Source organism: Myotis daubentonii, chromosome 19, assembly GCF_963259705.1.
Source record: "Myotis daubentonii chromosome 19, mMyoDau2.1, whole genome shotgun sequence".
NCBI lineage: Eukaryota > Metazoa > Chordata > Mammalia > Chiroptera > Vespertilionidae > Myotis > Myotis daubentonii.
Genome location: NC_081858.1, coordinates 22,901,908 through 22,917,927, shown reverse-complemented (window position 1 = coordinate 22,917,927; position 16,020 = coordinate 22,901,908). Strand labels below are relative to the sequence as shown.

At 57.4% G+C, this 16,020-nt stretch overlaps 1 protein-coding gene across 5 annotated transcripts in view; it reads right to left on the bottom strand.

Moving 5' to 3' along the window:
* Positions 1–537: 537 nt before the first annotated feature.
* The window catches only part of CMKLR1 (chemerin chemokine-like receptor 1), a 29,950-nt gene continuing 14,467 nt past the window's right edge, over positions 538–16,020 (bottom strand). For 4 of the 5 annotated variants that reach the window (XM_059677202.1, XM_059677203.1, XM_059677207.1 and 1 more), the window contains exons 2-3: positions 4,030–4,105; positions 538–3,400 (exon numbers count right to left, since the gene is read on the bottom strand). In XM_059677202.1, the coding sequence (XP_059533185.1) occupies positions 2,276–3,397 (1,122 nt within the window). In that variant the 5' untranslated portion in view covers positions 3,398–3,400; positions 4,030–4,105 and the 3' untranslated portion in view covers positions 538–2,275. Of the gene's footprint in view, positions 3,401–4,029; positions 4,106–9,575; positions 9,700–16,020 lie in introns of those variants that run through there. The other variant, XM_059677204.1, reaches the window with a different exon arrangement.

Sequence of the window (16,020 nt, the reverse complement as noted above, 5' to 3'; positions counted from 1 at the left end):
CCGTCCTGGGGCTCAGAGGCCCGAGTGGCTGACTGACGGCGGCTGTTTCTGGGACCTGGAGCCCGTCCCGCACCATCTTGTGCCCGAGTCGCTTCACCTGTGAGGATGGGGAGGGGACGGTGGAGGCACCGGGCAGTATGTAAAGCCCCCCTTTTTGCTCTCAAGCCGTCCAAAGGCAGGTTGCTTAAAGCAGGCGGAGGCTGCAGCGTGGGATCGACTCAGGGCTGGCTCATCCTGAGCACAATGGACCTGACAAGTGAAGGAACAGTTTGTCTCCTAATGAGGTGTGAGTCCAAATCGCCGTGGCCTCGGGCGCTTGCCAGGTGCTGGGAAGACATCGCAGCTGCTTGCTGCCTCTCGGAGAACTGGCTTCAGGCTGAAGGGACTGGGAGGGGAGGGGAGGGGAGAGAAGAGAATGCAGCCCTCGGAGGCCAGAGTGCCTGGGGCCCAGGAGGAGCTGCCTCCCGCCTGTCCTGGGTGCAGGAGGGGGAGCCAGTGGGTGAGTGTGGATGGTTGTCCAGGAAGCTGGAGGGCAACTCTCAAAACCTTAGGACTCTGCGGCTTTATTTGAGCCAAACGAGACCTAGGTTCAAATCCCAACACAGGTGGAGACCAGCTGGGCGCCCTCAGGCAAGTTCCTTAACCTCTCTGAGCCTCAGATACTTCACATGGAAAAGGGAAGTCACGTGTAATTGTACCTAACTCGGGGCTGCTGTGAGGAATACATGCAATACCTGTACAGTGCTTATCATGGGAGTGCTAAATAAATGCAGGCTATCATTATAGTCTAGAACAGTGATGGCGAACCTTTTGAGCTCGGCGTGTCAGCATTTTGAAAAACCCTAACTTAACTCCGGTGCTGTGTCACATAGAGAAATTTTTTGAGATTTGCAACCATAGTAAAACAAAGATTTATACTTTTGATATTTATTTTATATATTTAAATGCCATTTAACAAAGAAAAATCAACCAAAAAAATGAGTTCGCGTGTCACCTCTGACACGCGTGTCATAGGGTCGCCATCACTGATCTAGAACATTCTCAATAGATACATTCTCTGTAGGCTCAGACAGAGACTCTGGTTAGCCGTGTGCTGTTGGGCCAGTTGCTTGCCTCCTGGGAGCCTCAGCGTTGCCATGTGTAAGGGGGATGATGACACCGGGGCACAGGAGGGCATTGTCCTAGGTGAGAAGAGGCTGCAGGGCTGCACACAGGAGCTCCGTGCCTCTGGTACCCCAGGGCCTGCATCCCAGGCCTGCATCCCAGAGCACACAGTTCAAGGTCAGGCTCCAACCTCCGCTTCAAGTTCAGTGACTGGGCCCTTGGACGCACTCCCCAGCCACAAGGCACTCCCTGTAGCTTCCTGCCGGTGCCCTGGGACTGGTCTCTAGCAAGGCGTGGAGGAAGAGGAGAGGCCCTCCTTGCTCACCTCCTGTCCCGGAGTGTTTCATTCTGAGTGGCTCCAGCCAGACCCCATAGATCAGGGAAGGAGAGAGGAACCCCTGGGAGGGGGTGGGGGCCGCTGATGAAGCTGACCCCTCCACCCAGCACCCCCAGGAGCAAATTGAAAGTGAGAACAGGGGTTGGGGGAAAGGACTAGCACCACCCCCACCCCCAAAATAGCTCAGCACAAAGCCCATGGAAAGTCCTTTCTCCTTCCCTTCCCCCCACGAGCCCGCATGGCTCCTCCGGACCTGTTCTTTGTGTTCCTAGGAGAGCTGAACACACATGCTCGGTCCAGGGCTCATCTGTCACCTTCCTCTCCCAGGTGCCCTGTGCATTCCCCGCGCCCCAATCCAGAGGAGTGGCTTGAGGGATGAGACGTCTGTCTGGCTGCTGGATAGGTAAGTAGGGAGAGGCGTGCTCTGCCCTCCTCCGCTCACCCCGGGAACGGGCCCGGTAGAGTGTTTGTGTCATTTCCGGGGAGCGCACAGTAGGTAGCATCGTCTCCCTGTCTCATGCTGATCGCGGTCCACGGCAGTGCTTTGGAGAATTTTCCCTTTTGTGCTTGGCGTCGTCTTCGTTGGTCAAGGCTGGTCTCCCAAGGAGCGTGGGACGCTGGTCCAAGGCTGTGGGCCAAGGGGCATGCCATGCCCACCATGCCACCGGGAGAAAGGGGTCCCGAGCCCTGGGTACCCGGCTCAAAACACTGGTCCGCCCCGTGTGACATGCAGCGGGCGTTGGTGGGCGCGGCGCAGGCTCCCGCCGCGGCCTCGGGAAGGCAGCGCCTTGGACGCCAAGGTTGGGAGTGTCTGTCGGGGTCTCCAGGCGGGGCTCACAACATGTTGGTCTCCTTCTCGTTCTTCGAGGATCTCTCGTTGATGGACGACATCCTGGTCGAGTTCCTGTGGCTGGGGTCGGGGTACTGGCCCGTGTCCTCACTCAGAGCGCTGGCCAGGCGGGAGAAGAAGTTTACCCTGAACTTCTTGAAGTCCTGACCCATGAAGGCATACAGGATGGGGTTCATGCAGCTGTTGGCAATGGCGAGGACCGTGGCCAGGGGCAAGCCCAAGGTGAAGACGGAGGCAGGCACGGAGGTGTGGTGGAGCTCCAGGAGGTAGAGGGTTTGGTAGGGGCACCAGCAGAGGAAGAAGGTGATGATGATGGTCAGGATGATCTTGAAGGGCTTCTTGGTCTTGGCCAGGCGGTTGCGCCGGAGCTTGCAGACGATGGTGACGTAGCAGGCCGTGATGATGAGGACCGGGATCAGAAAGCCACAGAGGAAGCGCATGACGCTCACCGCCAGGTGCCAGCGGAACCCCACGGAGCCCGGATGGAGGCGAGCGCGCCCCAGGGAAGAGTTGGCCTCTCCCAGGCTGAAGTTGCTGAAGCACGCTATCTTCCCGTGCACGAGGACCGTGTCCCGGAACACGAGGGAAGGGAAGCTCAGGAGGGAAGCCAGGACCCAGATGACCACGCAGGCCACGTAGACCAGCCGTATGCTGCGGTGGTTCTGGGACCAGACGGGGAGGAGCACCGCGATGCAGCGATCGAAGCTGATGGCCATCAGCAGGAAGACGCTGGTGTGCATGTTGTGGTTGAGCAGGAAGTTGCTGACCTTGCACAGGGCGGTCCCGAACACCCAGTGGTAGTCCGCGGCCACATAGGCGATGTGGAAGGGGAGGAAGAGGTTGAACAGGAAATCGGCGATGGCCAGGTTGACGAACCAGATGGTGTTCACCGTCTTCTTCACCTTGAAGGTGGCGATGAAGATCACCAAGCCATTGCCCAGGATGCCCAGGCAGCAGATGACGCTGTAGACCACCACCAGGAAGATCCTGATCACCCCGCCTTCCGGGGGTGGAAACTCCTCCAAAATCAGGATGGCTTCAGGATCCTCAGGGTACTCGTAATCGTAGTGGTAATCGTAGGAGTTGTTGTAATCCTCCCCCTCCATGCTCTGCAAGGGGAGACCAAGGTCATGAGCAGAACCTGGACTGGAACTGCCTTCAAGAGGCCAACCAAGATCAGCAAGCCCAACAGGGTTCTCCCTGGCAAGGCACAAGGCCGGTTCCTTAGCTTAACTACTTCCCGTTTTGCTATTTGATTTACTTAACAAATAGCTGGCCAGCACCTCCTACACACCAGGGACTGTTCTGAAGCCTTGACATACACAGACGCTCTTCATCCTTGCAAAAGCTCAGCGAGGTAGATGGGTTAGGAACCCCACTTTACAGGGGAAGCAACTGAGGCACCGAGCACTTAAGTGATCCGTCCCAGGTCATTCAGCTGAGAGTTAACCCAACTTCAGAATCCATCCTCTGGACAGCCGTGTTTTGCTGCCTCTCTGGAACCCTCCCTCACCTTACAGTCCAGCGGAGGAATCAAACATTCACCCACAATTCCATGATCATGGAAAAAGTGGGAGGAACAACGCTAAATGCCATAAGGAGAGGTGCACAGGGCCATGAACTCGGTCCCAACCATGTTCCCAAGACCCAGGGGACAGCTATGTGGTGCTCCCACCTGGTCAGGGGACCCGACTGGCGCCCTTTGGGGATACGCGCTCAGACCCCAAGAGTGGCTCACCGTTCACTGTTAAGGTGTCCAAAGCTCTCCGGGGTGGGTCCTCAGCCGGTCAGTCTCCGTGCACAGCTGGAAACACCTGCAGGGAGAACAGGAGGCAGCTGCTGGGTCCCGGTCTCAGAGCCACCACGCTGGTGCGCTCTGAGAAAGGACCTCTTGTCGTCACTCCCGATTCACGGAAGAGGAAGCAGGGACGTGCCTGAGGTGACCCAGCTGACGAGCAGCTGAGCTGGAATTGGAACCCAGGACCCTGACGCCCTGGAACCCCTGCACTTCCCACCACCAAAGCTCCTCCCATCTCGACAAACGGGCTCCAAGCGGGTAGATGTCTGAGCCTGGCGAGACGGCCAGTCGGTGCTTCATGACCCATCACCCCAGCTTCCCTCCATCCAAATTCATCGCCACTCCTTCATGGACTTGCGGTTATATTTTATTGCATAAGAGCCGTCATCTGATTTTATTACACAAGAGCTACTTGTAAAATTCCATTGAGGACTCTGGGCTCCAGGGACTCTGAATTGGAGCTGCGGACCCACTCCGCAGGCTGGGAGCAAATTCCAGGGGTGCCCAGTAACGGGTCCCCAGGCCCCCAGGCAGGAGGTGGCAGAGCCGGGATTGGAGCCCCGTCCACAGAACCCGGGCTCTTCCCATTGCTCCATGCTCCCCTCAAATCGTGATGTGATGACTGAGTGTCCACATCCCTGTGCCCGGCTGTGCAGGCCCCAGGGACAAGGAAATGCCTCTTCTAGCAGGAAGGCTGCCTGAGCTCCAGTCATCACATCCACGCTCCAGGCAGGAAGCTGGGAAAGATGAAGGAGGGGTCTCCACGGAGCTCATAGTCGGTTGCAAGACACCAGGCAGAAGAAGTGCTCCCAGGCCGGGAAGGGGTGCTCCCGGGCCTGGGAGTCAGAAGCTTCCTCAGGCCCAGGAGGCTCACGTTTTAACCCATTAGCTGAGCTTTAAGGACAATTTTAAGATGACAGAAGGAGCCCTAGCCGGTTTGGCTCCGTGGATAGGGTGTCGGCTTACAAATCTGAAGTGTCCCGGGTTCGATTCTGGTCCAGGGCACGTACCTCCGTTGCAGGCTCGATCCCCGGCCCTGGACAGGGCTTCTGTGGGAGGCAACCAATCGATGTGTCTCTCTCACATCGCTGTTTCTCTCTCTGTGTCGCTCCCCCTCCCTTCCGCACTCTCTATAATCAATGGAAAAATATCCTCTGCTGAGGAGTAACAACAACATCCACAAGAAAGATGATAGAAGGAGGGAGGAGGGTGGGCCCCACCTCCCAGCATGCCCCCCTTTCTGGCAGTCGGGGAGGGGGGTGTCTGAGCCCCTGGAGGAGGGTGGAAAGGAACGGGGACTCAGGACCGAGCACTTGGCGCTGTGGTGTCTGCAGAGACGCTCTGGGGACACAGATGACGTCACGTCTGGCTCTCCGGCTGGGCTGGGAGCAGCTCAGGGTCAGGGGCCACCTCTTTCCATCTTTGAATGGGGGCCAGGCTGGGCCAGCACAGGGTGGCGCTGACATCTTCTGGGCATGTCTGCCCGCTCACCCCTCACCCCTCCTCCTGAGAGCTGAGTGAGTCAGTGTCCCCAGTTGGTATGTGTCCTCCCCTGCCCCCCCCCCACACACACACCCCAGTCCCTCGGCTCTCCCTGGACAGGGACCCCAGTCACACGTTTGCAGTTGGCCTCTATTCTGTCCCCACAGACATCCCTCCCATCCTGAGCTCATTTCTGTCCCCAGACCATGTAGTTCTGGGTTGAATGGTCAAGGACACCGGTTCTGGGCTGCCTCACATCCAAATCCTCAGTCTGTATGAACTTCCTATGATCTTGAACAAGTCAGTTTACCTTCTCTGCACCTCAGTTGTCTTATCCATAAAATGGGCACGATCACAATCATTGGGAATGGTTGAGAGGCTTAAATGTCACATGCAAAGTAACTTAGAGTAGTATTGTTACTGGGTCACTATGTTGTTATTGTTTTTATTACTGTTCTTTTTATTATTATTATCATGATGATGATTATTTCTTAGGCTTCCACTCTTAACTCCCTCCTAAAATGGCCTTAGCCTGGGAAGGTGGGAGGACCAATGCATCCTGCCCACTAGTCTCCCAGCTCTGGGTTCAAGGGCAGGTCAAGGGCAACACAGGCAAGGATTTTGCTTCTCTAAGCTCCAGTCTCCTCATCTCTCCAAAGGGGGTAAGAACCCCTCCCTCATGTTGTCAGGAGAGTCATGTGACATGAGAATGAATCCTTTGCCAACTGTAAATTGTAAAGAGCTATAAAATTCTAGTTATTTGTATTTCTTAAACCCTCACAACCAGGAAGCTCATGAAAAAAGTATCTATAACTATATATACATAACATATGTACACACATAGGTAACACGTATTTGAGTATTCACCATATGCCAAACACTGCAATGCAAGACTCCATGCAATGCTGCCAACCGCCCTGCAAGGATATCAGTTTGCAGGGAAGAGAACTGAGGTTCAGAGAGGTGAAGCAACTTGCCCGAGGCCACACAGCTGGGAAATCTGACTCCAGAACGCTGCTTCCAAGTCTCATGCTTCCTTTGTTTCCCTGATGGCTAGGGGGTCCTCAACCCCACCTCTCTGAGTCCTATAAGCCTCAGCCTGGAACTCTGAGAGCCCAGACCTTCCTCACACTCTTCATCCTCCACGGAGCTGCCTTCCCCGAGCCACCTCACCTTTCCTTAAAGGCTCCGTGAAAATCACACCTGCGATGTAGGTCCTGGTCGATGGAAATGCCCCCTGCCCTTTTGGGGTGCCCTTATCAAGCCCCCTTCCCAGTGAGAAGTGCCCTTGAGAATTCAGGGTAGGGAACACCATTGCTTCCCCTGCGGAACTGGGCTGCTTCCTCATTCTTGAAAATCCAGGTCCTACCACGGATCACATTTCCCTTTTTGACGTGGCCACAAGGAAGCTCTGACTCACATTTGCAGGTCAAAAGCAGCAATTCCATTGACCCCGCTGGTCGGCAGGTTTTTGCATTGGTTTGGGTTGGTCCTTGTGTCTACATCTATTATACTTGATATTGGTTTTAGTTCCTTATAATAAACTAGTGGTTTGTGCACCAGTGGGATCCCTCGGCCTAGCCTGCAGGATCTGGCTGAAGCCGACTCTCCGACATCCCCCGAGGGGTCCCAGATTGCGAGAGGGCGCAGGCCAGGCTGAGGGACCCCACCAGTGCACGATCGGAGCCGGGGAGGGATGCAGGAGGTTGGCCAGCCGTGCCGGTCCTTTCCTTGGACAGTTCCCATAGGTCCCTGGGAGAGGATGCCAGGGACCATTTGATACAGAAGGCAGGAGATCTGCTGTGACACCTGAGCAAGTCGCTCCCCCTCTCTGGGCCTCAGTTGCGCAATCTATAAAATGGGAATAATAGTATGTGCCCCACCTACTTCTCAGGGCTGCTGGGAGGATGAGCTAAAGTGAAAAAGATGAGCTTCTGGAATCAGGACTGGGAGGGAGACAATCTCTAGATTCCTCTCTTTTTGTAACTCTCTTTTTTATAACTTTACTTGGAAATAAGTACAGACTCACAAGAAGTTGCAAAAGTAGTACAGAGCAGTCCCGCGTACCTACCACCCGATTGCCCTCCAGGGCTGGAAGAGAGGGGACGGGTGAATGCTGCGCAGCTGTTGGAAGAGGCAGATTATCTAGGGCGCAAGCAGCAAAGCGCAATGTGAGCATCCTGAAGCCACCTCCCCTCCCAGCACTGAGTCCATTGGAAACATGCTTGCAAAAGCAGCCACACGCACAATTTTGTGTGTGTGGGTTTTTTTTGTTTGTTTTTGTTTTTTTGCAAGAACACGGTGGAATCACAAGATACACACTGAACCAATTAGGATACACATTGAACCAATTAGAATGGTTCTGTGGGAGCGGAAATGGGAGGGGGAGGAGTAGAAAGCGGGGCTGAAAGGAAATCAATGCAGTAAAGAAAGTAAGACCAGTCAGCGCGGGGCTTCCGGAGGCCAGTGGCGACGCAGGTGGAGATGGACAGAGGGGTGCCATCATGTCGGCCCTCCCGCCCCTCCCGGGGTCCACAAAAACCCACAGCAAACAAGCGGACACCCCAGACCCCTGCCTGGGGATTCTGTTTGGGCAGCGCCTGGGTCACTGAATCCCGGATGAAGCCACACTGGGCAGGCCCAGGGCCCCACCCTCACAACCTCCTCCCGTCGGGCAGCGAATGAACTTGGAGGAGCCAAGGAAGTCACGGCATCGGCCCAGTTGGAGGCGGCTAGGCAGTGGCCCAGGCCCTGGCACCTCTTTGGCGAGCCTAGCCCCTGCCAGGGACCAGATGGTCACCAGGCGGAAGGTCCCGCTGCAGATGGTCCCACACTGCCCAGACCCTGGGGGAGGGAGGGACCGGGGCTCAAGGTCACATCTGGTCCTCCCACCACCGAGAGCAAAAACCTGAGACAGATGTTCTCTGCTTAACTTTTGTGAAACAACCCTGTCTGCACTCCAGGCGCCGTTCTGAGCATTGTTACAGACGAGGAAACTGAGGCCCAGAGAGGGTCATGAGGGGCCCAAGGTCACACAGCTGGCTCGCGGAAGCCAGGCAGAGCCTATTGGTCGTTCTGAACAGAAGAGGAAGCTCAGAACCTGCTGAGCGGCCAAACCCACACTCTGTCCTTGTCTGCTGTTTGACTCCTCGGAACGTTCCAGAATCCTCTGGTCTTTGCCCCCTGGAACCTCCCAGGAGCTTCCAGAAGGTCATTCTGGAAGGGTTCTGGGCGCGAGGCTCCGAGTTCCCTGGGATTTGCCCTCAAGCCCCTCTGCGTCTAGTCAGTGGCCCGAATGGGCATGTGTCTTGATCCCAGAAGCTCTGGGGAGGGTGCTGCGGGAGCGAAGCTCACTCACTCGTCCATCCTTCACGGACGTGCCCAGCCCACTGCTCCTTGGCCCTAGCGGGTGACCACCGGGGCCTCCTCCTACTCCTGAAAGGTTGCTGGCATCAGTACCAATCTACCAAGGGGGAAGGGGTCACTCGCCCAAGGTCACTCACCTAGTTAGCGGGGACTTGAACCCAGGTCCTTGTGACTCCAGGGCCCCCCCTCCTCCAGCTGCTGCCCGCATGCCTGGGGCCCACAAGCTCCTGGGACGCAGGGCTGAGAAGCTTCTGGGCGGCAGAGACGTGCCCGCGGCTTCCTCTCTGCGTCACTGCCCAGGCCCTTTAGCCAGACAGGCACCCTGAGTCTGCAAAGGCACCCTCCTGACCACAGCTGTCTGTCCGTGTCTGTCTGTCCCATGTCTCTCCCTCTGTCTCTTGTCTCTGCTTCTCTTTCCAATCTCCATGCCTGCCTCCCTCTGCACATGTCTAGTTCTCTCTGCCTCTCCCTCTCTCTGCCTCTCTCTCTCTCTCTCTCTCTCTCTCTCTCTCTCTCTCTCTCTCTCTCTCTCTCTCTCGTCTCCCTGTCTGTCTTCTCTCTCTGTCATCCTGTCCCTTTCCTCCCCACCCTCCCCTCTGAGAGGCTCAGCAGCTCCTCACCTGCCCACAGGTGAGTACCTGTGTGCCCAGCCGCCCAAGCTGCCCGCAGCCACTCACTGGCCCTCCCCTGCTGCTCTCTGGGCATATGGCACTAACTTCCCCTGGTGGCGGCCCCGGGCCAGCAGGCGCCTCATCGGCCAGCCGTGGGCGTGGGAACCTTCGGGGAAACGGGAGGCTCTTCCCCAGTGTGTGGCCTGGCTCCGGTTCCCTTGTTCCCCACCCCCAGCCCACCCTGACAGCGCGGACATCCCGCTCTGTGTGTCTTGGCCTCTGAAAGGCTTTGAGGGGCTGAGAGGCCCCTCGGAGGGCACCCATTTTGGAGCCGGGGAAACTGAGGTCACGAGAGCGCGTGAACCTCCCTAGGGCACTCAGAGGAGGACCCTGGGCTGTCCAGGCTGTGGCGGGTGCATCCCCAGAGCCTGGAACTCTGCCTGGCACCTGCCACCCCGGAGGCCTCTGCACTGCGCATCCTCCGTGCACAGGTGGAGTGGGAGCTCGCTCAGAGAGGCGGGGTGACCAGCCAGGCTCACCCAGCCCTTAGCATCTGCTCAGGATGTAAATCAGACTCCCTGACCCCGTCGCTACTCCTACTCGTCCAATAGCACAGCCTCAGCCAGCGGCGGAGACATTCCGGGCCTTCCAGACACCACTGTCCCGGTCACAACAGTCTGTCTCTCCCCAGCAATGTCCCCGTGTCCCCCAGGCCGGGCCACTGCCTGTGGGTCCGGATGCCTTTGCTGCCTGCCGGTTCCCACCTCGTCCATCCCCATGTCTCACCCTTCAGGGCAGAGAAAAGGGGCCTCCCAGCCCCCACCCCCCGGTGGCTCCAGGAAACCCCTCAGGGCTCCAGTCCCCGGATCTCCAGCTCTGAGGGACCCCGAGACCCCGAAACCACACAGCGCCAGCTGCTGTTCCAGCGGTGCGCCTGGCCGCCAGCCCCGGACAGAATTAGCTCTGTGTTGGGAGCGTTTCCTCCCTGGTCCCACGCCCACACCGGGAGCTCACGCTGAGTCACCGCCGCGGGTGGAAGGCGCTGGCTGCCTCACGGGCTGCCCACTTCCTGCTGGTTGAGATGGGGTGCACGCAGGGGTTGCGGGCTCGATCTCCGGTGTGGGGCGTGGGGGAGGCAGCCGATGGATGATTCTCGCCCATCGTTGATGTTTCTATCTCTCTCTCCCTTCCTCTCTGAAATCAATAGAAATATATTTTTTAAAAAGTAAAGTTCTCGGCTGCTCCTCATACCCTTAGAATAACACCAATTCCTTACCCAAACCCCCAAGGCCCAAGCAGTCCGGCCCCTGCCTACCCTAGGACTAAGCTAAGGCCCCCACCCCGCGCCCAGGGGGAGTGCCAACGCCTCTTTGAAAACCCTATTTTATCCCAGACCCGGCCGCCATTCCCAGCCACAAAAGGCCCCAGCACGAATGTTTGGATAGAGGTCTCTCTTCCCAGGCCAGAAAGCCCCTCGGCCCCCAGCGATGAGTCCCGCGAACCCTGTGTTCTCTCGGCCACTCCGCTTGCATCCGAGCCATGGGGCAGAGGGCCTGCGCCTGGAGGTAGCCTGGCAACAAATGTTCTCTCTTTCTTACATCCCACAGGCCTGGGAGGCCTAGTCCCCCATTTGCATAATCCCCCGGAGGCATCCACTCACGCAAATAATCCCCAGCCGAGAGTGAGAGCGTGGTGTGTCTTCGAGGCAGTGTGCGGGGGGGGGGGGGGGGGGGGGGGGGGGGAGGGTGGATCTCGAGAGCAGCTCGGGATGTGGTCAGGGGCGGCGGCCCGTGGTGGTCACCGTCTCCCCCGGCCAGCAACCAGCCCATGGGATGCGCCGGGTGTCCTGCTCCCGGCGCGGGCCTGGAGCCCGGACTCTGAGGGTTTGTGGTCAGGCGGATAGTAAGAAGCTAGGAAAGTGCCTGCGCAAGTGGGATGAGGACACTGAGGTAGCCGAACCGACAGAGAAGTTTACAGGCGATGCAGAAGGCCACTGCCCTAGAGATAACGTCCCTGCAGGCCTCTGTTGTGGTTCAGCCCCCGGCCCCTGGGGCCCCCAAAAGCAGCTGCACCAGGTGGGTGACGGACACTCCCACCAGCTGCCAATCAGTAGAGACCATGGCCCTGAAAGAAGACGTCTGGGCAAGCTGACAGATATTCTGCTGAAACCCTCCCCTGCTGTCTCCCCTAGGATTCCTGCCTGCAGGGGAGAGATAACGCCCTCCAGACAAATGACCCACATGCCCGGGCCTTTCCCTTCCCCCGCACGTGCACTCCCTAGACTCCGGGGGACCCCAGAGACTTGCAACCAGGGGAGCGATGGGCAGCGGCAGCTCGTCCCGGGCTGACCCCCTGACCTGTCCGCACGGCCCCCTTTGCTCTGACTTCCCAGTGAGCCCCACCGAGGCTCTCCGTTGCTTCCTCTACCCTAGGCCCTCCCTTGTCTCACTGTCCCCAGCTTTAGTGAATGCACCCTCCCAGTCACCTGGACTCGGGTTGTGAACTGTGTCCCACACGAAGCCAAGGACCTACCCAGGACCAGCTGGCCCGAGGCAGACCCGTTCTAGGCCAGGTCCCCTGGTGGGTAACACGGGTGCCCCCTGAGAGGTCAGTTCTTGAACCCTGCCCCCCTCAATCCAGGCCCGCACAGCCCACCCTCAGCCCTGAGGCCCAGGCTGCAGCAGATAGGACCCCAAAGCATGGCTTCTCCCCCTGGCACCTGGAGACCCCCGGGAGGTGGCAGCCACAGCCGCTATCCCCATCAGCAGGGCCCCCACCTGCTGGGGGAGAGGAGCAAGGAAGCTAAGAACACGGCTTGTCTGCTTCTGGGGCCCTTCCCTTCCACCCCTGGGCTTGGCTCCCTCCCTCCTTCCTTCTCTCTTGCTCTGTCAGATGAATGAGAACCTCACCAGGCCCCTGAAACTGACCCCAGGGCCCCGGTCGGTACACGAGACCCAGCCAGGCATCTTGGTAAGGAGCTTGGGATCCCAGCGTCAGGGTTAACGAATATTAATAGTAGCCACCAAAACAGCAGTATCCTGTTGAGCACCTACTCTGTGTGCCAAGGTGCCGAGGCGCACTTTCTGTAAGTCACCCCACACAACCCTGTGGGGTGGTGGTTACGATTGCCCGTTATAGATATGGGGAAGCTGAGGCCCACAAGGTTAAGAGTCTTACCCAAGGTCGTGTGGCTACCAAGAGGCAAAGGTGAGATTTGAATACAGATTAAGAACCGAGTGCTCTTTTACGCTTTGCAGGCTCTACTTGGCAAATGTTCTTAGATACATCGCTGGCTCTTTGTGGCCTCAATTTCCCCATCTGTAAGACAGGGAGGTTGGATTTGATGGTCTCAAAGGCCCCCTTTCAGCTTTAAAAAAAAAAAAATGCTGGTTGAATGGGCCAACATAAAGACATCATGGCTCAGTGCCATGCTGTGTGACCTTGGGCAAGTTGCTTGACCTCTCTGAGCTGTAGTGAAGTCGCCTATAAAATGACAATAATAAAGCCTTCCTCTCAGTAAATCAAGAGGTCTTGGAGGAAAAGTTCTCTCGGGACCCCTTGCAGATCTAAGATCTCCGGGCTGGAGATACAAGGTTAAGTTAAAGTTAAAAGTCTCTCCACCACGATGCCAGCTGTTGTGACAAGGTGGTTTCAGACTTTTCCCCACTCCAAGCTACCTAGTGGCCAGAGGGGCCCACTCTTGGGAGTCCAGGTTCAAGGGCCCTTCCTAGTTCAGTGAACGTGGACCAACTACCTCTCTTCTCCAAGCCTCAGTGTGCTCGTCTGTAACATGGGGCTGATCCCATTTCTCCCTCTTAGAGTTAGCGTGAGCGTGTCGTGAAACAATGCTATGGACACAGTACCCAGCGCACAGTAGGTGCCCAGCAGAAGTCTTTATAGAAAAAATCAGACGGCGACGTATCTGTGAGCACAGGCAGCGTTTCTCTCCCACGGTGGCGGGGGTGGGGGGGGGGGGGGGAGGAAACCAGGTTGAGTCTAGTTCGCAGGTTCTAAACCAAAGCAAAGATCTGTGTTCCTGGAAATCATCGGAGCTCAGAGATGAGTCTGGAGGGTATCTGGATGCCAAAGAGGCTTGGGAGCCAGGCCGCAGCCTGCGGTCCCACTCAGCTGCCTCCTCCCAGACCACACGCTGCCCTGGCCGGATGAGGAAGCCGTGGCTACAGCTCCTCCACCTCAGCTCAGCCCCGTCTCCCTTCCCGGCACCCCCACATCCTCTGCAAGAGCCTCTGCAAAGCATTTTTCAACTTGATTCAAGCCCCTCGGTTGAAATCAAGCCAGTGCCTCACTCTGTTGGCCCGGGGCATGAAAGCATGAAAAGGAACAGCCTTGCTGGGACTTAGCGATGGCCCCTGTGTACGGTGAAGATGAAGGAAAGGGATGAAGGAAAGCCCGCCCCCTGGAGGCTCTCAAACAATGTCACTGCCCCCTTATTCCCATTTCACAGATGAGCAAACTCATTCAGACACGTTTGGTGATCTTTTCCCAAAGTGTCCCAGCAAGTGAGTAGTGAGCAGGATTGAAGCAGGATAGTAAGAAGCTAGGAAAATTCCTTGGCAACTGGACGGAAGAAACGGAGACAGCTGAACAAATCGCTTGAACCATTTACAGCCAGATGCGGAAGGTCATCCCCCTAGAGAGCACATCCAGGCCTCAGCTGGATTTCAGCTCCAAGACCAGAAAAGCAGCAAAACAAGGAGGGAGACGCCAGGACCAGCTGCTTTCCCCCTGCCCTGGCGCTGACCAATCAGTGGAGATGACGACCCTTGAAAGGACACATCTGGATAAGCTGATGAATATTCTATGAGGACCCCCACCCCCCCTTAAACTCCCAGCCTTTAAAAATCCTCAAAACAGAAGACCCAGCACATGCTCTTCCTCCCGGGAGCAGGCCCACGCCTTTCCCTTCCCCCCTTCTTCCCTCTCAGACCCGCATCTCCTAATCTCAAAGGGTCCTCACGGGACTTGCAACCAGGGGAGCCGTGGGCAGCGGCAGCTCGTCCCAGGCTCATCCCTGAACCTGCCCCCTTTGCTCTGACTTCCCAGGGAGCCAGAGCAGCCCGCCTCTGCCCTCCCTGTTGCACCCTCCCCAGCTTATTAAACTGTCCTCTCCCATCACCTGGACTCGGATTGTGAACTCTTTCCTGCAGGAAGTCAAAACCCACACGCTACGGGCCAGCCCAGGCAGACCTGCTCTGGGCCCGGTGCCCTTTTCAGTCGTAGAATCAGGAGCTCCAGTCTGGGCTTCAGACTCCTCTCCTGGTTTTCCCCGGAATCATGTTCGGTATCACTTAGAGCTAAGTTTTCCTCCCAGCTCCAGCCCATCAGGCTGTGTGACCTCTCACGGGTTACTTCACCTCTCTGAGCCTCACACGCCTTCTCTGGAGCCTGTATCTCCAAGAGTTGTGAGGACTCAAGAAAACAAGGCTGGTGACGTGCGTGGCCTCGTGCCTGTCACAGTCTCCATTACTTATTACTGTCAGGAAAGGAGAAACTAGGTAATATGTTCCCGCTGCTCCCTCGGTGGCGTCCACTATGCTAGGGTCCAAGGAGGACTCGGCAGGGCACCGGGCTCCCCCGGAACTGCTCAGAGCGGGGCCGGATGCCAGGGATGTTGGCTAAACTGGAGACCCCTGGAGGCTGCAGCCTCAGGACCCCTTCCCAGCCTTCTCCTGTCCCCTCGGCTCATGCCCCGAGCAGCACTGAGGCCTGAGCACATCTGGCCCAGGGCAGCCCCTCCCAGGCCCCTCACTGGCTGCCCAGCAGCCCCGCTCACTCCGGGCCGTCTTGTTCTGGAAGCTTCCTATCTCCAGCCCCAAACATTCTAACTCCGAGGCCCTGTCAGGGGAGGAAGTGTGCTCAGCATGGGCCCAGGGATCGAGGAGCGCGGTTTGGCACCTTTGCCTGGGAGAGGTCAGAAAACAGAGGCCCCATTGGAGGGCGAGGGAGGGATGGGGAGGGAGGGACAGGGCCCCTCTCAGGCTGACTCAAACCCTCCAAGAAGAGGAGAAGCTTCCAATAAGATGGCCTTGACATTCAGCGGCGGAAAGCTCGAAAGCCAAGGACGCTTCCCTCCAGTTCTCTGCTCCTCCTGTCTCCCTTCCTCCCTCCTTCTAAGAAATGTTTATTAAGCGCCTATAATGCACCAAGCCCAGAGCTGGACCCTGGGGACACAGCAGGGAACAAGGGGACATGTCTCTCCCTGGAGGGGCTGGCCTTCTGGAGGGGGAGGAACAGGTAACAAACATAAACCTCTCCCAGGCAAAGCAAACACATCCGGATCCAGACCATCTGGATTGAATCCCTGCTCTGCCCCTCACCAGCTGTGTGACCTTAGGCAAGTCACCGTGCCTCTCTGTGCCTCGGTTCCCTCCGCTGACAAATAGGGGTGATCCTAGCTCTTCCCTCACAGGGCTGCTGCGAGGATTAAACGAGTTTGCACTGGCAAAGTTTT